At 44.1% G+C, this 26,922-nt stretch overlaps 1 protein-coding gene and 1 long non-coding RNA gene across 2 annotated transcripts in view; one reads left to right on the top strand and one right to left on the bottom strand.

Moving 5' to 3' along the window:
• Positions 1 to 243: 243 nt before the first annotated feature.
• LOC309531380 lies at positions 244 to 2,054 on the bottom strand. The gene is made up of 2 exons (XR_014219275.1): positions 1,977 to 2,054; positions 244 to 731 (listed from the first exon to the last, which is right to left on the bottom strand). It is a non-coding gene; the product is annotated as an uncharacterized lncRNA (long non-coding RNA).
• ADAMTS5 (ADAM metallopeptidase with thrombospondin type 1 motif 5) overlaps positions 1,643 to 26,922 on the top strand; it is a 52,111-nt gene continuing 26,831 nt past the window's right edge. Inside the window, exons 1-2 of the mRNA XM_082220733.1 lie at positions 1,643 to 3,429; positions 15,702 to 15,834. Coding sequence (XP_082076859.1) covers positions 2,329 to 3,429; positions 15,702 to 15,834 — 1,234 coding nt within the window. The 5' untranslated portion in view covers positions 1,643 to 2,328. The remainder of the gene's footprint in view (positions 3,430 to 15,701; positions 15,835 to 26,922) is intronic.

The raw sequence follows: 26,922 nt of genomic DNA, 5'->3' as shown, positions 1-26,922 counted from the left end.
AGGGCTTACTTATGAGTAGACACGCATATGCACAGCTTCACTGTCAACAGGCCAAGGTACCCTTTTCCTTTTTTTTTTTTAAGTGACTTGAGGTTGGGACTGCTAATTCAGAATGCCAGTCATGAACCATACATTAATTTGTTAGGAGTCAAATGTAAGGGACTTTGAAGAAGTGCAAAGAGTTGGGGTTAGAGTTCTTTCTAGTTGGTCCTTTCTAAAAGTAAAATAGAATTGAAACACTGATTATCTTAGCCAAGACATTGTCACATTTATGTTTCACAGGCCACAATACTGTATACTTTGTATACGGTTTGGTTGATAGAGCTCACGACACTTAATATCAGGGTCGCCCCACGTTGGGCAAAAAGATTCCTGCATTGGAGGTGGTTGAACTAGATTATCCTTGCGGTCCTTTGCAATTCTATGATTCTGTGAATAAAAATAAGGCCATTATCTTTCCCAGACAGAATTCTTTTCTACATAGGTGATAGAGTCCCATTATTTACATAGCCTCTGAAGCTGCAGAGCTCCAACAAGCACAGCAAACACACACACATACACAACCACGAATAGAACTCCTTGTTTACTCCTGTGAAACCTGTCCACTTTGGTACCTCATTTGACCAGATTAGCAGGAATGATGGCCTGGTTCCCTTTTCACTTGTCACATCCACTTCTGTAAAGAGGCAGTTCTATCTTGGCTTCTTCCTTTGGGGCTGCAGAGAGCCAATCTGGGTGGAATAATGAAATTGGCAGTCAGCTGAGACTATGTGCCCGTCTGTTGGGTCACCAGGGCAGGGGGACATGGGTTGGGCTGGGCAGAAGGTGGGAAGGCGTTTTCCTTCCCGAGACTGTGGTAAGAGTTAACTCTTCCTAACCTTTTCTGCCCTTCTCTTGGGCGTGGGAGGAAATTACAGACCTTGGAGACTAAGTGACAGTTGGCTTGGGATAATGACAGGCAGGCTTGTCGTGAGAATCCAAGCGATAAAGATAAAAGGAAGGGGAAAGGGCTCGGCTTTTTCTCCTGTTTGCAGAGAAGTGGCAGCTGCTGCCCTGGGCAGGAGCTGCAGGACAGAGCAGCGCCCCCTCAGCCTTCCTTGGTGCCGTCGCAGCGGCTGCTGCCTCTGGTGCGCTACCCATTCCCTCCTCGCCCTGCTTGCAGCACGCCAGGAAAGTGCCGCACGTGTGTTGTTGTCTTCTTCCCTACCGGGCATCTGCCGAGACGGCGGCAGAAGAAAGAAAGAAAGAAAAAGTTTCAGGAAGATCCAGCCTTTTCCTGTCCCTATAAAGTTGTCTCATCACCCGCCCAATAAAGACCTAAGTGCCATAACAGGATCAGGGGCTAACCTGGCAGGACACCGGGGGAAGAAAGCGAAAGGTTGTAGCAAGTAAACAGGGCTGGTGAAGAAATCTCAACCTTTTACCAGGGGACGCTGTGGCTTTAAAGGATTCCGAGAGGCGATCGGGTGGGTTTCCTCCCCCGCCCCGCTTGAACAAACGTCCCCTCCCTGCTCCGTTGCCTCGCTCGCTTTCTCACCTCCGCGAACCTCCCCCGCCCCGTCCTTCTTTCTTCCTCCCCCTCCCCTTTTCAGCGGTCCTCTCCCCCTCTCCGCCCCCCCCCCGCGCGCTCCGGTGTCTGATTAAACGAGAAGGAAGTGTGGGAGTGGAGGCTGCGAAGCTCTCCCTTTAAGAGGCAGCCTGCAATGACGAATTGTTGAAATTGCCATTGCAGGATGGCATTCCACTATAAATTCATTGTTCCACCTCCTCTCATCTTCACAGCTCTCGCTCTTCTCCTCTTGTTCACATCGGCGGACTGGGGATAACGCCGCCGCCGCCGCCACCAAACACCCATTAAACTCGGAGAGGGAGGAGGGGGAACCTTGAGAATCTGGGACCTTTCTCCCACCCCCTGGCCGGCAAGGGAGGGCTTGTTTTCTCCTACCTCTCTCTCTCTCACACACACATTCACTCACTCTTTCTGCCGTCCGCCTCTCCAAACCAACTCATCAACCCAAAAAACAAGGGGACGGAGGAAGCCGGCGAGACCCTCGGAGCTGTGCCAGAGCCGACCTTGCTCCCGTCGGATGACTCGGTGGCCGAGAGAGCGAGCGAGAGAGAGCGAGGCGCCAAGTCCCAACTTCTCCGATGCCTTCTGGCTGCTGCGAGAGCCGCGTCTCCCTCCCACCGATGCGCTCTTGACTCGTCCGGCGAAGACTTCTCCAGCCTTTTGTTTTCCACCAGCCTGTCCCGTTGGCGCCCCGATCTCCCGCCCGGATCGCCGACCCGGCAATCGATTCTCCGTCTGCTGCTGCTGCGGAGCCCACCATGCTGCTGAAGTTGCCTTGCCCTCCGCTGCCGGCGCTGCTGCTGCTTGCAAGCTTGCAAGCGGCTGCCTCGGCCGCCGGAGTTTCCCCGGCAACTTCAGCACCTGCCTATGATAAAGCTGTGCAGCTCTCCAAAGCAGCAGCAGCAGCAGCAGCAGCGCCGCCGCCGGGCGCTGCGCCCCCCTTCTTCGTCCCGGAGCAGCAGCAGCCGCCACGCGGGTCCAGCGGCCTCGTGGAGCGCGTGGACCAGACGTACTCGGGGGGCGGCAAGGTGGGCTACGTCCTGTACGCCGGCGGGCAGCGCTTCCTGTTGGACCTGGAGAAGGACGCGTTGCTGGGCTCCGCGGAGCAGCTGCTCCAGGGCAAGGGGCGCTGCTACTACCGCGGAACCGTGGACGGCAGCGCGCAGTCCTTGGCCGTCTTCGACCTTTGCGGCGGCTTGGACGGCTACTTCGCGGTCAAGCACGCCCGCTACACCGTGAAGCCGCTGCGTCTGGCAGACGACGGCGGGGAAGGGGCCGAGGAGGAGGAGGAAGAGCCCGCCCGGGAGCGCATCTACGACGGGGAGTCCGCGCGGGTGGCGCACCTCTTCTCCAAGGAGCACTTCAGCTTCCAAACGGTGCCTTCTCGGCCCAGCTGCGAGACGCGCGGCTCGCCCAAGGTGCCCTTTCTGGACCAGAAGAAGCTGGGCCTGCGGCAGGAGGAGACGGATTTCACCACCAGGGCGGCGCTGTCGGGAAACTTCTCCCCACCGGCGGGCCTCAGAAACAGAAAACGGCGCTCCATCTCGCGGGCCAGGCAGGTGGAGCTTCTGCTGGTGGCCGACGACTCCATGGCCAAGAAGTATGGCAAGGGTCTCCATCACTACCTGTTGACCTTGGCCACCATTGCCTCCCGCCTCTATGGCCACGCCAGTATTGAGAACCACATCCGCCTGGCGGTGGTGAAGGTGGTGGTGCTGGGGGACAAGGAGAAGGGCTTGGAGGTGAACAAGAATGCGGCCACCACTCTCAAGAACTTCTGCAAGTGGCAGCACCAGCACAACCAACTGGACGACCAGCACGAGGAACATTACGACGCTGCCATCCTCTTCACCCGTGAGGTAGGTTTGGGAGGAGGCCGTGGCTGAGGGATCCCGCTCAGGCCTCCGCCAGCCTTGCGGAGCTGGGTTCATCACCCTCAGCTTCATTCTTCTGCTTCACTGCAGGTGTGTTGGACTTGATGCCCTAAGAGGTCCTCTCTTGGGCTTTATGAATGTATGTGATTGTATTGCTGCTGTCTTTTTCTTTCTTTTTAAATTCATCTCTGGTTGTAAATGTCCAAAGGTTTCGTAGATGCTGTCTTAAGAATCCAAAGTGCTACTGAAAACACCTGTTTGCCATTGGGTTCAATATCACTAATGCTAAGGTGGTGTCACATCAGGTTTAGTAGATACTTGAGGTTCCAGTAATAATTCCAAGCATCTGCTAGGGAGCCTGAGTGAAAGGGGAGATGATAGATAGATAGATAGATAGATAGATAGATAGATAGATAGATGATAGATAGATAGATAGATAGATAATAGAGATAGATACACATATGGATAGGGAAGCCCAGGGTGCTTCCACACAGCAGCTTATTGTCAACTTGGTGTTGCTCCTGTGCCCAAGTTCTGCACAGCATTCATGTAATGTGCTCATCAAAAGGTGTCCCCTGTTATTTTCCCATTTATTGTAGGCTTACTGTTCCTGCAGAAAACTAAAATTTTGCTTGTTGTTGTTTTTTAAAAATCATTGGAAATAGTCACTCTGGATTCAGTGTGGAAGGGGGAGGATAGGTTGGCAATTGAATGAGAATATCACATGTGCAAAAGTTGCATGCATGAGCAGTGCTGGGTCCACAATGAACTGTTGTGTGGAAGTGCCCTTGTTTCCAAACAAAATAACAAGCAATTGGGTCATGTGTCCATTTGAGATGCAGCATCCTCCTGCACTCATTGCACTAACCATGAGATGTTTCTCCCACTGGTGCACAGATTGGAAGTAGAACCGTTGGAGCTCTGTATGCTGATGGTGAAGAACTGATGCAATTCATATTGTAGCAAAATCAGGATCTTAAACAGGTGTTTGTAAACACAGTTGCCAACCAGAGGTTTTTGGAAATTATCAGGCCATTGGTCCATCTAGTTCAGTACTGTCTACACTAACTGGCAGCTTCAGGGTTTCATACAGGGGTCACTTCCCAGTCCAGTGAGGAGGTGCTGGGAATTGAACCTGGGACCATTTGCATGCAAAGCTTGTGCTCTAACCACTGAGCTATGACCTATCACAGCAATTATGATCTTTAAAACCTGCCCAGTGAGCAGAAACTTGCCTTCTGGCTCTTCTGTGCCAAAGACATCCCTGACACCTGGTAGTGCAGAGAGAAAGTATGTGCATTGCTCATCTTTCAACAAGCTCTTCCAAGATTCATGTCCTCATTCCACCTACAACCTGTTAACTTTCTCATAAGGCTGTCATGTGTCCATAATTTGCATAGAATAACCATTAGGAGATTATTATAGGAGAGCAAGCTGTTAGGATTTTAAAAAATAAATAAAAGTAAGTTATTTTTTCTATTGATGTTGCTCCTGAACAGCAATGAATATCCCTCTATTAAGATGACGCAACACATTTCTAGCCAAACTTATACCCAGTGCTGAAGCTCACCAAAATTTTCTGTTGGGTGGTGGTGGAAATGAACCCATTTAAGTAATAAGATAAGGCACTGGTAGGCTTGCCAATCTTTCTGTGTATCTACCAGATGAGAAGAACAACTATGAACACCTCTGGCTCAAATCCCAGTCTGACTCTGTTGAGATTAGAGGGAAAGGAAAATGTGTGAGGTGGCCTCAGGGAGCTCACAACTTCCTTGCTTAGTTGCTGGTAATTTAACATGGCATTTCCAGCATGAAAAGAAAGTAGCAATAAAACCGGAGAGGCGCAACATGTGTGGCTCAAGAGAGGGGAACGCAAATTCAAACCACATGTAAACATAGCTGCAGAAAAGTGGTGCACCAAGGTAGGCGAGGGGTGGGGCTCTAATGCCTCATTATCCACAGCGTGGAAATTGGTCTCCTAATCTGCTAGAATTCTGAACTGGCAAGGGTTCTCCATACAGCTTTCTGGATGAGTGCTGAGTGATAATCCAGCAGCATTGGCTGAACTAGTTAAGGGGAGTGGTTCCAGAAGAACATGTGACACTGTTTATGCAGCAGAACTTTTCAACATGAATGTCCCCTTCAGCATGTTCTTCCGCTTTTCCTACTTTAATTCAGAAAAACACATAACTTTCCATTAGAGTTCCCTTCCTCCGCTACATCACAAGAGTGCCAGGAAAAAGAGAGGCTTGGGATAGTTTGTGGAATGAGTTACTCCAGTGAAGGAGTAAGGAGAGAGACAGAAAAAGCCCTCGTATGTTTATTTATTCCTCCAAATACTTGAAATATTATGGTGTTCCTGTCGTGCTGCACTTGTGCTGTATGTTCTCTCTGTTGATGTCCAAAGCCATTTGTTTTCAACCATGAACTCAGGAGTCTCCTGAGTTCAACCCAGATTTTTATCAACACAAACAAAATCTGACATGCTTTTCTAGGCTCCTTTGAGACTAGCTTCCCTCAATCTGATTCTGCAGCTTATATAAGCAAGTTGTTTGATGGTCCACCTGATTTTAGAAAATTGCTTTGGAGAGACCAGAGCTTGACAACTTGCATTTTTCTCAATACAGTCGCACACATATGCATGCACTGGAGTTTCCCAGGGAAAGGGATCTAACAAGGTGGCAACTCAGTACTCTTAAGACAAGTTTTTAATTACTGCACATCAGGGATGACCAATGTAGTGTCCTCCTGATACTTAGCAATAGCTTTTAGGAGCAGTCCATATTACCAAAGTGGGATGATCCACTTCAGATATATAACCAATTCAAATAGACATATAGATAGACAGCCATTATACCTTCAGAACATGAACTGGATGTGTACATGGTGGAATAGTCATATGAAATTGCTATCTAGAGCACAAATCCTTTGTGTATAAAATCAACAAAAAGCGTTGTGGCACCTTAAAGGTTAACACATGCCATCAGCTTTCTTTCTTGGACTAGAATCCACTTTCTCTTCTGATGAAGTGGACTCTAGGCCATAAAATCTTACATTGTAATAAATGTGTTTGGTGCCACAGCAATCTTTTTGGTTTTTACTGCAACCCTATACAGCTACTCTTCTAGACGTTTTGTGCAGATATGATCACATGGATCACTGTGCACTAGCTGACCCACACAAGTTGTTTGTCTTTTTTTTTTGTTCAGTCCTTGAAGAAGGGTAGAAATGGACTACTGACTTATTGATTTGTGTTGTAATGCACCAACTTGTAATGAAGAAGTTGTGTGGGCCTTTCATTGGGTATCTACTGTGATGCTCAACCCTTACTCAACCTTACTAATTCTCTCACTAAATCATTTTGAAAACTTTGGAATGAGATGGTTAAGTTGCAGGTTGGAGGTTCATCAAAACAATATAGAGGAACATTATGTAGAAGGAACAAGAACCATACATTTTGCCCATGTGAGTTTTGCCTTGTCCCACTGACATTTCTTTTGAGCATTAACAAGGGATGCAGATTTTGCAACAAAGTTAATGGCCAGACATAGCATTCCTTGTCTATGCTGTCCTTGCAAGGGGTAACTGAAACACGAGAACTGTCACATATTCTGCTCACTTCAGCTCTGTTATCTCAGATTATATAAACTGATGTCTAAATCTGGCATTTTCAGTTCATTGGAGATACATTTGAATTGATTTTCCTCAATTAAAAAAAACAATCGAGGGAAGAAAGAGAGGTGTCCAGGAATGCATAAATGTGCATAGGTCTTCATCTAATGGCATTTGAAGTGAGTGATTCACTGTTCACATTTGCAGACTGTAAACATGAAAAAGAGTTAAAAGGTAAAAGTGTCAGAGGAGAAACATCTCACAGGGCACAGGGCATTTCAAGCCTACTAGTGTTTTTTGTGGAGGTTTTTTCTTCCCAGTTTTGTTTTTTCAACAAGACGAGAAGTAGCAGCAATTGGCATGAGTGTTCAACTTTTACAACTCTGTTTTGAAAGTATGAAGTCGGTTGCTTAGCAACTAGACGCTTAGCCACAGTACCATGTTTTGATGGGCTCCGAATGCTGCTCTGCTAAGTTTTTGTATACCCAGATGCCTTCTTCTAAATTGCTTGTTTTTTGGTTGTGGATCAAATGTGTGAGGTACACTTTCCATCCCTGTTTATTATTCAAGGCCACTTTGAACTTCAGTAGACTAATATTTGCATATCTATCAAATGAACCCACCACAATTAGAATTAGGTAGCAATTCAATTCAATTCAATTCATGTCTAAAGGCAAATCTATCAAATGGAAAAGCAGGCATTGTTTGAAATTTGTGCTGGGTATCTGAATTTGCAGTTCTCCAACCAATGTTTAAAAAATGCATATATTAGAGGAAAGTGTGCAGAAAATGGGTAATATAGAAATAATAATATAGGGGAAATTGTTTGCAGAAATCAGTCAAAACTGCATATAACAGTAAGCTTATTAGCAGAAATTGTCATAAAAATGCTAATGAATTTTCACAGTGATTTTTTTAAATCACAAATTGCTCCAGAAATGTGGAGAACTGAATTTAAGACTGGAAAAATGAGAAACCAAGATAACCTAAACGGACAGATTGTCCCATCCCTAAACACACTATGCAAACAATTCTTCATGCCTAACTTTATGTTCATTAAATATTCAGATTGCCATAGGATGTGCTCTCATGTTGTCAATGGTCTATAACACGAGTGACTAACAGATGCCACTGGAATACAACCTTCATAATTCCTGGTTTGGGGACTGTGTTGACTGGCGGGAGTGGAAGTCCAACCATATCTGGATGGCCACAAGTTAACCATATCTTGTTGTTGTTTAGTCGTTTAGTTGTGTCCGACTCTTCGTGACCCCATGGACCAGGGCACACCAGGCACTCCTGTCTTCCACAGCCTCCCACAGTTTGGTCAAACTCATGTTGGTAGCTTCAAGAACACTGTCCAACCATCTCATCCTCTGTCGTCCCCTTCTCCTTATGCCCTCCATCTTTCCCAACATCAGGGTCTTTTCCAGGGAGTCTTCTCTTCTCATGAGGTGGCCAAAGTATTGGAGCCTCAGCTTCAGGATCTGTCCTTCCAGTGAGCACTCAGGGCTGATTTCCTTAAGAATGGATAGGTTTGATCTTCTTGCAGTCCATGGGACTCTCAAGAGTCTCCTCCAGCACCATAATTCAAAAGCATCAATTCTTCGGCGATCAGCCTTCTTTATGGTCCAGCTCTCACTTCCATACACCTCTAGTCTTCAGAAATTCTTGTTTTGAAAGCATATAACATTTATCAGAATACAGGCTGTTTTAAAAATGGAGTTACTAGTTAAACATGTGTTTATTTACTTGTTATGTAGCAACACTTTTTCTTGTGACATTTTATCATGGTGAACTTTTAAGCAGTGGTCAGAATCCCTCCTCAAATTGGTGAAACTAGTTCACTGAGCCTAAAGGGGGATGTGCAGTGTGTTTGTCTCAACAAGTTTCACTTGCTCTGTAATAAATTTGCTTAGTTAGCTTCAGACCTTTGTACTGCAGAGGATCATACCCTGCTTTCTTCACTCACTTGGCCATCTAGGTTTGAGGGGTTCTGCACTTGCTCTGTAACAACAGCGCATGCATGCCCAGAGCATTCCTTGTAAGCTCCCAAGACTGTATTTCATGGAAAGATCTGAAACAGTAGGTATACTGACTTTCATGAAATCTTGTCTGCTGTTACCATTCTTCTTATCAAGGGTCTCGTGATACACTTAGGCTGCAATCCTTAATTAGGATGTAAGCATCATTAAGCACAGTGAGGCTTCCTTCTGAGTAAACATGCAAAGGCTTATTCTGTTAAGAGGGTTGCTTTGAACACTACTGAAAATGACTACAAAACTACTATTACTACCTCCAAAACTCAGCTTTCTAGCATTTATTTAGTTTCTGTGTTGAGTAACATGTGAAGAGTGTTTCTGAGGATGATACAAGTGTGTAGACGACTCAGAGTCCAACATTCAGTCACATATTCTGCTAATCTGTGTCTCTGCTGGAATGCTGGCTTATTTTTTGAGGGTTTCATAGAATTGTAGAGATGGAGGAAAAAATTATTTACCAAATTTTGACCGCTAACTGTAAAAATGTCCCATTTTTAGACTTTTCCCCTAGGAATTGCAGTGATTGTGGTCTTGGACCACCACATATATACCAAGTTTTAGCTTAATAATTGTAGAAGAAGTAAACTAACAGTTTATGTCTCTGTGATGGAGTGAGTGAGTCAATAAGCCACACGCAACTTTTATTTGCACAAATACCTGTATTATTGAATTTGGTTGTTCTTTGTGAAGCTTTTTTTTTGGGGGGGAGCTTATTCTGTTGCATGCATTTCAATCTTTGTTTCAATTGATAACCTGTTCTAACTCAGTACCCTGAGACAGGTTAACAGTATTGCAGTTGAAAAAGATGTAGGAATGGGACCTGAGGTGAGAGTCAAAGGAAGTTAGAGGAACTCTTAACTGCCTTGCTACTTATCAGTGAGATTTTTCATTCCCCTTCTCACTCCTGTTTGTTCTGTTTTCTTTATGTTTCCTGTTAACTTCCACTTTATATTTGAGCTTCCACACAATGTAAAAGCCACTTCATGGAATATGGCAACAATTTAACCTAGTAGCCTACACTGGTACAAGTAGAGTTGTTAACAGCACCATACTCAGTTCAGTGGGATTGCTTCCAAATTGGTATTATAAGACTGAAGATTGATGAGACATGTAATTTATTTGGGTTGCGTGGGTATGTAGTTGGTTAAAAGCCAGATCTGTTTAAGAACTCCTGCCAAGGGTAAGATTTTCAAATGTTCATGCCCAAGGCATTCTGCATGTTAAGTCCATTTACATTAGCCAATATGTTGAGCATCAGTCCTGTCTGCCCATGACTAATTTGGTGGTTCTGGAAACTAGTTATTTGCTGTGTTAACATTGCTTATTGACTCAAACAATGTTCTCCAGACTGCCTGTCACAAGGCAAACACACGATGGAAGAGGGTTCCAGCTGTCTAAACCAACGCCATTCTTCTCATTACTTGAGCCTGTTTCATTGTCACTCTGTAAAATCCACCAAATCTATTTCCGTCATCACCTGAGATCAATTGGAGCAGAAGCTCTGGGAGACAGAATACAGTAAGCAGTTTGGACTAAGTCCACTTATATTATTTCCCTCTCACCCTTCCCCAAGTCATGTGAAAACTGAAAGAGATGTTTCTCACAAAAGACATAAAAGTAGCCAAGTCTTGAAAGCTGGGTGGTTCAAGAACTGGGTGGTATATTCAACGATAATGTTAGCACGCCTGTCTCATTAAGAAAAACCACATATCAGCCAGAGGTCATTGCTTTGCTGTTTTCCATGCAGCACTTGTATGTGGGATCCGGTTAATTATCAAAGTGAAAGTGGTGCTGAAACTTAACAGCAAGTGCTGAGTTATCCAAGTCCTATAAATGCTAATTATGTTCAGCAAAATGCATGCTTTCTTTGGCACTAGTGACTTTTCCTTAACAAACCACTATCCCATGTCAGTATTCCAGGGGATAGGCTATAATACCAAATGCCAGCAATATAGCTATAGGGGTTCTAAGTATTTAATGTCAATTTTAACTGAGACCCTGATTGTGCTAAAACGATTGCATTTGCTCTTCATAAAGAAACTTCTCCACTGTCATTCGGGTAAATATAGGCTAGCATGCTTAAAATACGTTATTCTACTATGGTGGTATAGGATTATCTCAAAACGAAATTATCTAGTTGTGCAACATGTGAACAAACATACACTGTAATACCCTCCTTCCATCACTTCAAGTTACTGTAGGCATTGCATGGTGTACTGAAAACACTGGTTTAGTACAGATGTCATGCCAAATAAGGTAACAGGAAGATTAACTATGGTTAGTCATGGCATCCGAATTGTCAAACCATGGTTTGAAGTGGATTTATAAACCGTGCTATGGTTTATTCAAGTGTAATGCTTGACTTGACAAATAGTAGTAGCTGTACCTCCAGAGACTACTGTACCATAGAAACAAAGGGCTGAAGAGACATACAAATCAGACAGGTAGCTCTTGGTGGTGGTTCCCTAAGCATGTGGTACCTAGCACAAAATGTTGCGCCGTAGTCTGCTCAGTGTTTCAGTCCATCAGCCATGCCCTATTCTAGGAGGTTTTATTTCCTCCTCCCTAGTTTTCAGTTTCTGTGTTCTAACAGTCAGCTAGTTCTGTGCCCACTGAGCAAGCTCAGACTTCATTGGGCTATTTGGACTTTGGTTCTTTGCCCTCTTAGTCCCCGTGTCCCCTCCTATTTCCCCACCACCACCTACTTCTGCAAACATCAGGCTTCCTCTGAGTATGTTGATGCCTCCTTTTTCTATGTGGATAGTCTCATGTTGACTTCATAAGGATAGGCACTCAGAAAATGAGTTCGTTATAGGAAAATACAAAATCTCTTATCTTTAATTTTCAAATGTAACTCCTCCCCACCCCAAAATCCTGACCTCTAAGAGACTGTCAAATGAGTTACAGATTTTGTGATGTCCTGCTCATTTTTTCCTAAATCAATAGTGTCAAGCCTTAAGTTTCCTTATGCATTGCAACCCTACATTGCATGCTTCCTGTGCTGTGACTTTGTATTGATCCAGCTACTTTGAAAAGAATATCAGATAAGTTGAGGTCAGCTGCTGGAATCTTTCTTCTAAAATGCATGTGTGGTACAGCGGTCTTTAGTCAAGAGGCTTAGGTAACATACCCAACTCCCTCAACCATTCCTCATAAGGCTTGGTTGCCCCCTTCTCCAGCTTGTCACTATTTCTCCTTAAATTCTACTACCCAGAATTGTACACAGTACTGTAGATCCAAGGCAGAATAGAGTGGTACTATTGCTTCCCTTGATTGGGACACTATACTTTTGTTGATGCAGCCTAGAAAAGCATTAGCTTTTGTTTGTTGTTTTGCTGGAGCATCACGCTGTCGACTAAGACCCGTCAATCCTTTTCACATGTACTACTGTTGTCCCCCATCTGCCTAAGTGTAGAACCTTATATTTGTCTCTATTGAAATTTATTTTGTTAGTTTTGGCCCAGCTCTCCAATCAGTTAAGGACACATTGGATCTCAATTCAGTCTTCTGCAGCATTGGCTACCCCTCCCAGTTTGGTGCCATCTGCAAATTCCATGAGCATCCCTTCCCTCCACCCCTGTTCTCCAATGTTCCAACAAACGCCAGTCTGTAGCTGAGTCTCCAGGTCCAGAACTGGCTATTGAAGCATCTAGATGTTAGTCCCACACAGGCCAGGGCTTCCTCACTTGGTGGCTGCTTCTGATGTTTCTCACAGCCCCAGCCATAGTGGCAGATAGAATGATTGTTCACTGTATGAATGACATCTTGTCTCATTTGGCCCTTTGTCTCAGACAGCTCTTAGTTGCAAATAGATGAATGGGGGAGATACTCCAGTGTGAAGCCTTTGGAGGTCTTCAGTGAGAGAGGCACTGCAGTAGGAGTCATCCCTTTGTCCCCGCACTCTGTCTTTGGCCAATCCAGCTGCCAGCCACCATACTGACCATTTTGGTCATACTACCAATCATAAAAATTGGTCATGAAATTAGCAAAGTATTCCAGCTTTCATGAAATAGCCTGTTTCTTTTCATGAAATTCCTCCTAGCATAATCCTCTTCACACCTACTCAAAAGTAAGCACCTTTTATCAAAATAAATTTCAGCGGGAGGCCCAGTAAGTAATGTATGTGACTGTAGCCTAGCTTTTATATAAATTGCATTTAAAACATTAAATTTGCTTGGTTTGCCAAATTCCTGCAAGTTGGTGAATTAGGCAAAAGCATAGCCAATGATGTGAGTTACTCATTAGATTGGTTTTATTTCTTAACTAGGCAGAGCATTTTGGATGTTTCATGAACTCGGCAATATTCTACACATTTCATGAATCGTGCAAATTATCAAATTTAGTGGCATATAGAAACATGCACGCACATCCATAAAGCAACAGTTGTTAAAGTAGGGTGTCTACAATGCCCTGTTGCCAGAATTATTAGAGTGAGAGGTTAAGAACTTGCGGCTAAGAGTCACTATGGGATAGTAACAATATAATATGTGTGCATAATTTTCATGGAAGTGGTAAAAAGAATATTTGAATAAAACGGAAATTGTGGATTTGGAAAAATAAGGCATCATGCTGATAGGTTTCTTGCATGGTTTCTTGTAAAAACAGCAGTATTTTTATTTTTTGTATTTTAGGTAAAAAAATAATAATGGAAAGCCACTTACTCTGATTGGAATTACTCCTAGGGAGCATCTGAATTGTTTTCACAGGTGCTGCTTTTAATCAAGGGTCTGCCACATTTACCTTCCTATGGCCTTATTGAGCAGTTTTGGTATCTGTACATGGGATAACCTACACCATAAACTCTGAATAATTAGAAGGTGATTGGGCCGGATCTGGCCCCTGGGCCTTAGTTTGCCTACCCATGATTTAAAATGACAATACCTATCAAGGGTTTGAAGTAAACAGCCATATCAAGGGCCTTATTATTAGAACAGTTCTTCAATAATGCAACAACACTGTAATGCATAAAATTGCATGTCCAGGATTTACCATTAGCTGTCCATTAGAGCCAGTGTGGTGTAGCGGTTAGAGTGTTGGGCTAGGATCTGGGAGGCTAGGGTTCAAATTCCCACTCGGCCATGAAGTTCACTGGGTGACCAAAGGTCAGTCAGTATTTCTTGGCCTAACGTACCTCTCAGGGTCATTGGGAGGATAAAATGGGGAGGAGGAGAGTGATGTATTGCCATCTTGAGCTCCAAGCATTGCCTCTCCTCAAGTGAACCGACCTGGGCCCTGCCATCACCAACTGAAGCCCTTTGTCTGCCCGCCTCCCATAGGAGGTTGGAGGGTGGCCAAGCAAAAACGAGCCTTTTCTGTGGTGGCTTTCCATTTGTGGAATACTCTGCCAAGGGAGGCTCGCCTGGCACCTTCATTACATATTTTTAGGCAAAAGCATTCCTCTACAAGCAGGCCTTTGCCTAATTAAACTATCTGTGGCTTTTAAAACTGTGTGTGGGGTATTGTTTTTGTTTACTATTACAGTATGTAGTTTTGTGTTTCTATACTGTAAACTTCCCTGTGATCCTTGGATGAAGGGTGGTATATATATTCAATAAATTAAAAAATGAAATAAAATTGAAGGTAAGGTGGGATAGAAATGTAATGAATAAAATTACCTGTGCACCTGTATACATCTCTAAGGGAATAAGAAACCTGAGGCAGGAATATAAAAATTAAAAGTGACAGCTATGTGGTAAAGGATCAGCAGTAGCAATCCTTTCTTGATCCATGGAGCTGTGAGCCACATCCATGAGAAATAACTCTGCTTTCAAAGTTACTTATCACAGAATGAAGGAGAAGAAAGTCAGGCTGCTCTGACATTTCCAAGTTTTGTTGTTTCTTTTTCAGAAGTTAGATTTACTTTCCGATTACGTTAAAAACGATAGGAATTGAAGCCAGCTCAGAGTTGATACTCCAAGCACTTCCCCATAGATCATGTAAGGAACCCAAACAGATGAGCTTTGCCCTCTCAGCTATAATAACCCTTGCCTTAAAGCAAAATTATTTTGGCAACCATCCCGGGCCTGGCAGGTCAGAAGAAAGGGGAAGAAGATTATACCGCAACTGGGGGAAAGTCCCTGGGAAGCACTGAAAAGCTCAGAGATGGGAACAGTTGCCAAAGCGGCCTTCATCACTGATAATCAGCACATTGCAGATTCTCATGTCAGCCTGAGTTGGCAAAAGAGAATTGGAACACCACCTCCCAGTCCAGCAAGGCATACGCAGAGAACTGGCCCACACCGAACCCTCCACAGCCAGCATGTGTCTTCACCTCCTTAGGAACGTCTTCCTCACACTTTTAGAATGGTGTTTCTGTATACAGAATATGAGTTAACTCAAGAGCTCCCCCCCCCCAGCTTTCTTTACAATATATGGAAACGGTTTCCGACTGATCTTAGCAAATTGTCAGCTTGAGCTTTGAGCGAGTCTGCCGAAGAGCCCATGGCGTTGCTCATGTTGACTTTGTCGTTGCCCTCCTGGTGTCGGCTGTTATCGTCCGCCGTGTCTTGCTGCTTGCAAAGAGCCTTCAGCTCAGAGCTGTCATTGCCTGTGGGTGCAAAACTGTACTTCAAATGCTTTCTTTTCCCTTTCCTTCCTCGGCAGGATTTATGTGGGCACCATTCATGTGATACTCTGGGAATGGCTGACGTTGGAACCATATGCTCTCCTGAGCGCAGCTGTGCAGTGATTGAAGATGACGGCCTCCATGCGGCTTTTACGGTGGCTCACGAAATTGGTATGCAGTGCCTTTTCTGTTCCCTTGCCAAATACAACACTTGTAACAGCTGCATTAGTAACCAAAATACTTTACAAGTAATTCCAGATTTCCCCCTGGTTCACATATACACTTGGGGATTAAGGCTGTGTACATAGGCACTTTGGGGTTAACTAATAGGGGATCAGAAGGCAAGTGGAGGTACACAGTAGGTGTTTCCTTTCTGACAGTGTCACTTTTAAGCAATGATCGGAATGGAAATTGGAGGGCTGCTACTGTCCATTCATGTCCCTTTCAAAGAGGGGTCCCTCCCATCGATGAAGAATTTGAGCTCACTTGGCGGGTAAACAGCTTTCTATATATGTCTGCCTACTGGGTTAAGTGGCTTGCTGTTTATATTGTACCACCACATTCCTCTGAATGGCAAGATGCAAGTTTCAAATGATGGGGTAATTGGAAATTCTGGTGAATGGGAGCACTGTTTATCTCGGGCAGTGGTGTGACTGTAGGGGTGTAACTTTAGATAGCAGTGAGGTTCAGATAATCAAGGCTTGTCTATTGGGGATTCTACGATAATTACAAAATAGACCCAGGAACAGACACCAGGATTATTTTGGAATGTTTTCTTGGCAGGAAAAAAGAGCTGACATTAACGTTCACAAGCAAGTTCAGATTTTCTATGCCATCTCCCAAGTGTATTCATGAACTAGAGATAATCTAAGAAGATTCCACCTAAACATTAGGAAGAACTTCCTGACAGTAAGAGCTGTTCGACAGTGGAATTTGCTGCCAAGGAGTGTGGTGGAGTCTCCTACTTTGGAGGTCTTTAAGCAGAGGCTTGACAACCATATGTCAGGAGTGCTCTGATGGTGTTTCCTGCTTGGCAGGGGGTTGGACTCGATGGCCCTTGTGGTCTCTTCCAACTCTATGATTCTATGATTCTATGATTCTAATCTATTAGTTTCCTCCTGGGGGGGGGTTATTAACATTTCCTCTCTTAACATTTCCTCTTCAAATAGCTAATTTTTGCATTTGCAAGTTCATTTCTATGCAGAATAGCAATAGCTTGAACACTACTGCAACATTTTTTCAAGTAGGTACTTCTGGGTATATTTAACTAAAAGTATATTTGACTGGATGGTCATATTAGCTGCCAGCTATTATAGCACTGGATATTAACAGCAAGCTTTGGTATCATGTTTCACTTCCCATTCCTTTTTTTGAATGGCAAAAATAATGTAAGGCTTTTCTAATGTAGATATTACTAAAAAAAATTATACGTGAATTAACCACCTTTCAAAATACAATATTCTCGCAAGGCAGCACCTTTCAAAATACAATATTCTCGCAAGGCAGCTTAGAAGATCTGAAACCGCCGCACAACTAAAAACATATACAATTATGCTAACAATGCATCATGCAGTCAGGGAACAATAATATTGCACTATCCATAACAGCAATTTCATAGAATGATATAATTGTAGAGTTGGAGGAAATCCCAATGGCCATCTAGTCCAGACCCTGCTGTCACATGGAGGATGGAGCAAGCTTGTTTTCTTCTGCTCCAGATGCTGGAACCTGAACCAATGGCTTCATGTTACAAGGAAGGAGATTCCAACAAAACATCAGGAAGAACTTTCTGATGATAACAGCCCTCAGGAGGTTGTGGACTCTCCTTCCTTGGAGATTTTTAAGCAGAGGTTGGATGGCCACTGTCATATATGATCTAGTTGAGATTCCTGCACTTCGGGAGGTTGGACTAGATGAACCTCGGGGACCCATTCCACGTCTACAATTCTAAAGTGGCAAAATAGCTTTTCAAAGCCAGCAAGCACAGATTAGCACACCAGAATCGCTCAAGGTGCTTTGCAGTCCTGCTTCCCTGAGCCAAGCCAACCTTCCCTATTGACTGACACCTTTGGCAAGATCAGGTGTGTTTCCGGTGTTGTTATTTGGAGTGGCAGGAACATGATCCAGGCAGCTCAACCACCCCATGGCAGATCAGGTGTCGGTGGGCTGATATGAAGTTTCAAGTGTGCAGCACCCAAGCTGAGGCATGCCCTGCACTACACGTACTCTCAAAACATTGCCAGGGGAAGATCATTTGTAGCTTGGAGCATGGATGTTAAGGAAAGGGTTATTGCTGAGCGGCAGAACATATGCTCTGCATGTAGAAGACCCCAGATTCGATTCCTGGTATCTCCAGGTAGGGCATGCTAACATAGTCACAATCGCTAGAGATGTTTTCCATGAGGAATATTAGCTGTGCAGAGTGAACACTAAATTTAAAAATGGAAAACAGTTCTCCCTCACCCCTTTACATTCTTGGAAGGAAATAACAAGGCTAAGGGAACTTTCAGAGAGTGCCAACTACGGCTTTGCCTTGTAACTTGTGCCAAACCAAAGTAAAGTTTGCTTTGGGAGTATTGCCGTGCCAGTTCAGTTTTCAAACAGCAAGCAGGTAGGATGCAAGGGTGTTGTGCTTAATATCATTTGACCCTAACACAAAGAAACACACAAAATCTGAAATCATGGGTTTTATTAGTAGTGCTAATGTAACTACTGACACCGGACACCCTTTAGCAAAGGAGGAGCTCTAGTCTGGAAACATTTGGAAATAGATCATAACAGTGGCATATTACTGAGGCTCTCTACCTCAGGAAACAAGCCGTTTGAGGCTGCCAAGTGTCACTAAGAGCTGAAAGGACCTGTACAGAAAGTATCAGTTGGCAAGAAGAGACCACTTCCTGAAACTTTGGAGAGTGGCTGCCAGCTAGAGTAGACCTGGGATAACCAACCTGGTGCCTGTGACTGCTATGGCACCCATGAAGGCTTCCAGTGACCCCCTGGGGAGATGCTCCAGTCTTACTAGAAATAAAGTTATGGGGGGAAACATGCAGGTACCCCTAAACAATTTATCTGAAATGAGAGTGGTGTTGGTACAGTCAACCTCAGTTCTCAAATGCTTCCGTTTTGAAACGTTTCGGCTCCCGGACACTGAAAACCCAGAAGTAAGTGTTCTGGTTTTCAAAAACTTTTATGAAGTCGAAAAACCAATTGGAAGCCGCACCATGGTTGTCGAACATTTTGGAAGCCAGGTGGGCTTCCTGAAAGCATTACGTTCAACAACCGAGGTTTGACTGTACCTTGATATTTTTCCTGGTACAGTGGTACCTCGGGTTAAGAACTTAATTTGTTCTGGGGGTCTGTTCTTAACCTGAAACTGTTCTTAACCTGAGGTACCACTTTAGCTAATGGGGCCTCCCGCTGCTGCCATGCCTCCGCTTCACAATTTCTGTTCTCATCCTGAAGCAAAGTTCTTAACCCGAGGTACTATTTCTGGGTTAGTGGAGTCTGTAACCTGAAGCGTCTGTAACCTGAGGTACCACTGTGCTGAGGAATGCTCCCTACAGCAACAGTGTCGGGATGTGTGTACCTTCTCCATAATCAGGACCAGCAAGACAGAATCATAGACCTGGAAGGGACCCTGAGGATCATCTAGTCCAGCCCCCTGCAATGCAGAAATAGGCATCTGTCCCTTACAGGGATCAAACCTGAAACCTTAGCATTATCAGCATCACACGCTAACCAACATAGCTGACACCCCTGGTAAGCATAAGGTTGTCAGGGGTGGCCATCTCTCTAATTTTGTGTTATGACACACTCCCCATGGTGGCTATTTTCTGTTATGCCACAGCCCCTCCATGAAAGCCATTTTGTGCATGGTTCCTCCGGCACGCTCTCAAAATTTGAAATGTAGTAGTAGACTGTACTGTTGGTTCCCCATTCATGGGGCACCCTTCCTAGGCAAGCTCACTTGAAGCCAACAGCACTATCTTGAAGAGGCCAACTAACCCCTGCTTTATTTTCTGAGTCTTTTATCTTTCATACAGTTATAAAAATTGCCAGTGTTTCTTTCTTGTCTGCCTGCGGCTTTATAATGTGTTTTTATTCTTGTGACATTATAATAGCGTAGAGCACCCTGGATATAAATTTCTTCATGGGCGGTATAGAAAACTGCTAAATTAATTCTATATTTGCTTCTACCCTGCTCTTTAGGTATAATTCAAACTGCCAAACTGCTCATGTGACAACAGCAAATATCACATAAAATGTGGTTATTTGAAGGTTTTGTCGTAAAGCAATTCAGTGGCTGTTAATGGGAAGGGGAAATTATTCCCACGTGAAGAGGTTTTTAATTGGATGTCTGAATCCATTCTGTAGAAATTTTATTTGCTTTTGGACTCCCTGGTTGAATAGCTTCTCTCAAATAGGTTTCTGCTGCTGTTATTCTTGCATAGCCAGCCCTTTCAAAAGCTGCACAGTCTCGTTACTCTATGCTACATAGCGATGAGCAAACCTTGTTCTCAGTTTCTCATTTTTTTCAATCTTAAAGGTAAAGGGGCCCCTGACCATTAGGTCCAGTCATGGACGACTCTGGGGTTGTGGCACTCATCTCACTTTACTGGCTGATGGAGCTGGCATACAGCTTCGGGGTCATCTGGCCAGCATGACTAAGCCGCTTCTGGCGAACCAGAGCAGCACATGGAAACACTGTTTACCTTCCCGCCAGAGCGGTACCTATTTATCTACTTGCACTTTGACGTGCTTTTGAACTGTTAGGTGGGCAGTAGCAGGGACTGAGCAATGGGAGCTCACCCTGTCATGGGGATTTGAACCGCCGCCCTTCCGATCAGCAAGCCCTAGGCTCTGAGGTTTAGACCACTGCACCACCCAAGTCCCTTCTTTGCAATCTTAGGTTCAGATAAATTATCATCACTTTAGTGTGAATTTCTCCCAATTCACACATTTGTGTACACGTTTGTGCAAGTATCGCCTAATATAATGCATTTTTCTCTGTTATTTTTACTAATAGATGCGTTTTCAGGCACTAGTATATTCACTTTTGTACACATTGCTTGGCTGGAGGACCACACTGAAAAATTGGGAGGAATCTGAATGGTGCCGTCTGGGTGTCCTTGGACTGCAACTCTCATCATGGCCAGTAGTCGGGGATTCATCCCATTTGAAGGGCACCTCATTGGCTACCCTTACAGTTTCCGGAGGTCTGGCTGTGTTAGTCTCTTGCAGAAAAAATACCCAAGTCTTATTGTTTCATGGTACCCTAAACTCAAACAAATGACATTAGCATTTGGTAGTAGACACCACTGCTGCTGCTGCTGCTGTCCTGCTGCTGTTACAAAAGTTAACCTAGCTACATCCAGAGCTCTGAAGAATGTAGGAAACAACTTGTGGAAGTTGCAGGAAGACACTGAGATCAGGAGTGAGCTTTCTCCTCCCGATCCTTGCTCACTTTCCTCCTTGCAGGTTGAAGATGCTGACTGGATAGGGAAGTCCCATCTTTATTTGAGCACAGGATTTCCTGGCTGTATCCCTTGCATTCTGTCTACCAGACTAAGTACAGACGGGTGTGTGCAGCCTGAAGGCCATTTCCTAAATCCACTCTAGTCTGGATAGCATTCTGGGGGGTACAAACTGAATAAGCTCTTTGTCTGGACAGTGCTCCCCCCTTCAAGGGAAAATTTTATTTTTTCTAGCTACTTTCACCACTAGTTTTAACAACTTTCACTCACCAGCAGCAGCTTTCACCACCAGGCAATAGTGTTAAAAGTGCTCTTTTTTAAAAAATGGAAATGACATAGTCCCATGTCATGGCCTGTATGAGGGCAGCATGATAATTAACCATTCAGATTCATCAACCCCAAGCATTTCCTTAACTAATACAAGTAGACTTGCTTAGAAAATGAATTAGTTTACGTTATCATTTTTAACCTTAGCCAAATTGGAGATTGGAGGAAGGGCTGTAGCAGTACCAAGGTAGAGTACCTATTTTGCATGCAGAAGATTCTGGCTTCAATTCCTGATATCTCCAAGTAAAGGAAGGGAATTCTGGAGAGCTGCTGCCAGGTGGTGTAGCCCACAGGTAGGCAATTGTTGCCCATGAGCCACATACAGCCCCTAAACTCATATTATGTGCCCCCTGGTGCCTCCTGAAGCTGTGCATTTTTGCATTTTGGCTTCTTTTTTTCTTCCCTTCCTTTCTGTTCATTTCCTCCTATTTATCTTATGGGCCTTTTTAAAAAAAAAATAGTGCTCCCCCTCATTATGTAATTTCATACAATGGAAGGGGCAGTATTTCGTTTGTTTAAAAATAAATTCATGGTGTGTTTTTTTAATTTTTACATGCAAGCAGCGTGACCGAACAGGACTACCAGTTTTACTGATTCAGCCCTCCCTAACCTGGTGCCCTCCAGACATTGTGGACTCCAACTCCCATCAGCCTCAGCCATCATGGCCTATGGTGAGGAGTGATAGAAGAAGACATTGTTGGACTCCAACTCCCATCAGCCTCAACCATCATGGCCTATGGTGAGGAGTGATAGAAGAAGACATTGTTGGACTCCAACTCCCATCAGCCTCAGCCATCATGGCCTATGGTGAGGAGTGATAGAAGAAGACATTGTTGGACTCCAACTCCCATCAGCCTCAACCATCATGGCCTATGGTGAGGAGTGATAGAAGAAGACATTGTTGGACTCCAACTCCCATCAGCCTCAACCATCATGGCCTATGGTGAGGAGTGATAGAAGTTGTTGTCCAAAAGTATCTGGACGGCACTAAGTTGGAGACAGTTGTAGTGGTTTGTAAATATAGGACAGATCAGTTTTTTAAACAATAAGAATCCCTTAAACTCATAGTTCTCAAATATTAAAATGTTTTGTCCTGTTGAGCAGTAGGGGACCTGCTTGGCTGGGAAGTTTTACTGGCACACTCCCCCCCCCCCCCGCCCAGTTCATTGGAACTCAACCTCTTCAACATGAGTCTCCATCTGTTTTTGGACTACAACTCCCACAATCCCTAGCTAGTAAGAGCAGTTGTCAGGGATGATGGGAACTGTGGTACAAAAACAGCGGGAGAACCAAATCCAGTGGAGTGGCCATGTTAGTCTACTACCACAGATGGAACTAGCTTCACCATCTTACACATATTTCCATGAATAGCTGTCTTTTAAAAGCATGCCATAAGCTACATGGCCCTAGACTCAGAAATATTTTCTTCCCCTGCTCTTGGCTGTTCACTGTTGTTACTTCTTTTTTTAAAAAAATAATAATAATAATTTTTATTAACCAACCAATCAAATCAAATCACATCACATAAATTCCGAATTACAAAGCAGAATTTTAAATTTTGTTGAGGGGACCCATATTTCAAGATCCGAAGGGGGATTCTGATCATCTTCTTGCTACTGCGTTAATGTCCAAATCAGTCCAAACAAAGTTCATAATTCTATCCAGTCTTATCTTGCTGTTTCCGCATCTCATCTTGTTCGTATATTTTCTCTTTTTTCTTTATGATCTCTTCTGATAATCTCCTTAAGATGATAAACACCAATAATAATCCTGTGTGAATTTTCCGTGCATCCAATCCTCAAATCGAGATGGTTTCCATATATCATCGCATTCATAGATAACATCGCTCTTTCCATCATTAATCACAGAACTGTCGTTCTTAAGTCCCTCTGAGAAGTTTCACCCACAATATAAAAACAGCTCTATTTCTCTATTTCTCCTCCCAGACTTAAGTCCTCCGACAGAACTTCCCAATATGGCGACGGTATTTTTAACTGCGTCATTCCAAAGCCCTTATACATTCCACGCTCTCCTTAAAGCATGCTTTGGTTAGAAAGTTTATCTCCACACAGACATAAATCCACAGCTTAAGTCCTTCAAACAACATTTCTGACTTGTGAGGGGGGGGGATTCTTGTTTAATCACATAGAGGAAAGAAAGGAAAGTTTCCCTCCCTCCCCCATCCAGTCCTTTTGCCATACCGAGTCTTGGTGTGTCTTCATCTGGTTAATTCTTGTTCTTCTGACTCGTCTCATTTATCAGAGATCTCTTCTGTTAGCAGTCTTTAACCCCCCTCCTTCCTTTGAAATATGTGCATTTGCTTCATCCTAATCGTTTCTTTTGAAGTTCTTGCAGCTAGAGGTGCGGATCGGAGGCAGCGTCCAGGAGCGCCGATATCAACAGAAGGGCATTCTGCCTAGTGCCCCCATCCCCTCAAATTCGGGGGTGGTATAGGGCACAGCAGGCAAGGGCAGCCCTCCCTCACAATCCGGGGGGGTGTAGGGAGGCTATTACTCCCATCACAGCCTCCAAATTACCTCGGGTGGGTCGGAGAGATGTTATTGTCAGCCATCTTCTGATGTGCCCCTAGTGGCCCCTCCAAAAATCACTGTTGTTACTGATGATGTCAACCCGGCTATAGCCAGAGGTCTGAACAATAGAGAAGTAGACTTGTAGAAAGAAAAGGCTGTATACCAGACAATGGTCTAAGATGTTCCAGGAAGTGGTCATGGAATGGGCATGGGACAAATCTCATGGATGCAGGAAAATAACTTCCATAAGGCTAGCTAGCCGCATCTGTTTTGCATGTGGTTGACTTTTATGTATAAGTATGTGTGGGAGGAATGAAGAAGACAATAGAAGAGAAGCAAAGAGGGTTGTACTGGCTTGGGGAAAGCTTGGGCATCAACAGAGATCAGATGGGAACAAATGTTTCTACTCACATTCTCTTCCTTGATATTTCCAACCACCCAGCACTCAACCCCAGTTGATATTTTAAATGCAGCCAGCTTTCCTTTGTGTTACAGTTAAAGACTACGGGTGTTACAGTTACAGTTACAGAATGAGTTACAGTTGCAGAAATCAACAACCGCCAAACTTCTTGAGATCTGTGCCTTAGTGAGTATAGACGAGGGGAGTCCTGGAACCTTATCTCAGGACAAAATATATAGGTGAGTGGAGCAATTGCAAGAGTGCTGAGGTTGGGGCAGAGGCAACTTTAGGGCAGCACGACTGGTTCCTCTACATTGAGTGCAAAGCCAAGAGGTGGGTACCACAACTATGGTACTGTGCATGTGCAGAATGGAAGGTAGGGTGCACCAAATTTTGGCTTTGCACAAGGTGCCACTGAAATTTGAAAGCCCAAAGTCCACTCCTTGATTGGGGATGCTGTGTGTCTGCAGAGAATATGAGATTATCTCTGTGTGTAGGCTTTATGTTCTAGTATGCTTGAAAAAGAAAGAATGCTTTCTGCACAAACCTGCCATAGTTGTAAATAGGCACTCTGCCTCTGAGGCTACCTGGGCCTCAAGTGACAAAGCCGTATCAAGGAGCACCCCCAAGTAACAGACTTGCCCTTTTCAGCGGAGTTCAGGCTCTCTCTCTCTCCACATCTAGGGCTCAAGAATTTCAAATTACAGTGGCACTAATGCCCAAACACTTTCACCTGATTTCCCAGTGGCAGGACAGTAAGGAGGATCTCACTGGAAGATGCCAACTAATAGGTGAGAACATAAAGAGAGAGGTACTCCCTCAAATAGTTAGGCCCCACACTGTTCAGGACTTTATATGCCATTTGTAAAAATCAGAATTCAGTCCAGAAACAAAACACCAACTAATGCATATATTTAATAACTGGTGTAATGTGGTTCCAGCTGGTGGCCCAACTCAGAAGAGGCATCACAGGTAGATCTTTGTTAGATTCTGTATGAGATAAATGGCAAGCCTCGTGCAGTAGAGATGGTACAGAGGTCAAGGCAGATGAAAATAGGAAGATGCCCTTCTGAATCACAGGATAGAATGCAAAGGCAGTCTGCTATCAATAGCTTTCTTTTTCCTGATGGCATTGGTGCAAGTGTGTGTGTGTGTGTGTGTGTGTGTGTGTGTGTGTGTGTAGAATGTAGCCAACGTCCTCTGTAACAGGTGCATTCAAATCTGTGATTCAGTAATTTATACACAATGCTTAACCTAATAGCATCATGCACTGCTTTGAGCAAACATAGTGTTCCGTATGGGTAGTTTATTATTTGAAAAGTGCATGCGAAAACATTATAAAATCCACTGTTGCTTCTTCTTTTTTTAACGCCCGTGCTGAACAGGGAGCTTTCTGAGTTGAAGGCCTGTCAGGATAGCTTAGATAAGAGCAAGCCCTAGGCTAGACAGGAGCAAATATTTTGGAGTCCTTATGGGCAAAAGAAACAATTGTGAAGGATGTCTAGCTTTCATCTTGGCCTTCCCCTGGGAGAGATAAAGTTTGGGCAAATATCCAGGTGTCTGAATCAGGCTCTGTGGCTTTTCTAAAAACCCAGAGACTATAATTAACCCACAGCTGCTCTGCTGACATCTGTGGGAAGAAAATATTTAATGCATTCGCATTGTTACTTCTTTGAAAAGTTCCCCATTTAAGCTTCTGGTGCGAGCAAAGCATTTGGGCTAAGCCCCCATAAACATGCTTACTCGGGCAAAGAGAAAAGACGAGCACTCAGCATTAAGCCTTGGTGAGAGGTGAGCGATAGGGCAGAGACTTCAACTGTTGCTTTCAGCCTTGGGCATGACCTTTGCAAAAGGTTGCTGATTAATGCCAGTTTAAACTTTGACTACAAATTCTTAGCTTGCCCAGGTCTGTTTTCATTAACTTGTAAGGGCAATAATTGTCCCACCTGCTGTACAGACATGGTGGCATGAAATTTCCCCTTTCAATGAAGGCTGTTCTGTTCTGTAATTGGCATGTCAGACGAGAAGGAAACTCCATTGCTTCGGAATAATGGGGTTCTTCAATACTTTTTCTACCGCTGATATTCTTGAGTGTTTTTAAAAGCAGAATCCAGTCTTGCAGTTACAGAGGCTGTGAAGTGATTTTTAATGGGAACTCAGGCATGTGAAAATCAAAGGGAACAATTCTAGCCGAGACCATGGAAGTACTTCAGACACAACAGCATCTCCACTTGAGTTTGGCTGTGGTTAAAGTTTGTGCTGATCTCTGTGTGAATGTACCCTCTGTGGATGATTAGATTAAGAGAGGTCATGTTTTCAAAAGTTACACAGCAGAGCTTGAAACCTCAGCCAGATATCCAGAGCCAAATCTCAGTATCCCTGCCCTCAGGAAAGCAGCAGGAAACCGAGATTGACCTCAGCTCTTGGAATCTATGTTTGAAGGGGGCGGGGGATGAATGTATGATAAGCATGGATGTCAGTATCTATTATATTTTAACTGTAAAGCAAGCAGTGGCATTAGTAAACA

The sequence above is a fragment of the Podarcis vaucheri genome, assembly GCF_965113315.1.
Source record: "Podarcis vaucheri genome assembly, chromosome: 4".
Classification (NCBI taxonomy): Eukaryota; Metazoa; Chordata; class Lepidosauria; order Squamata; family Lacertidae; genus Podarcis; species Podarcis vaucheri.
The sequence above is the reverse complement of the archived record's forward strand: the minus strand, read 5'-3'. Positions and strand labels throughout refer to the sequence as shown.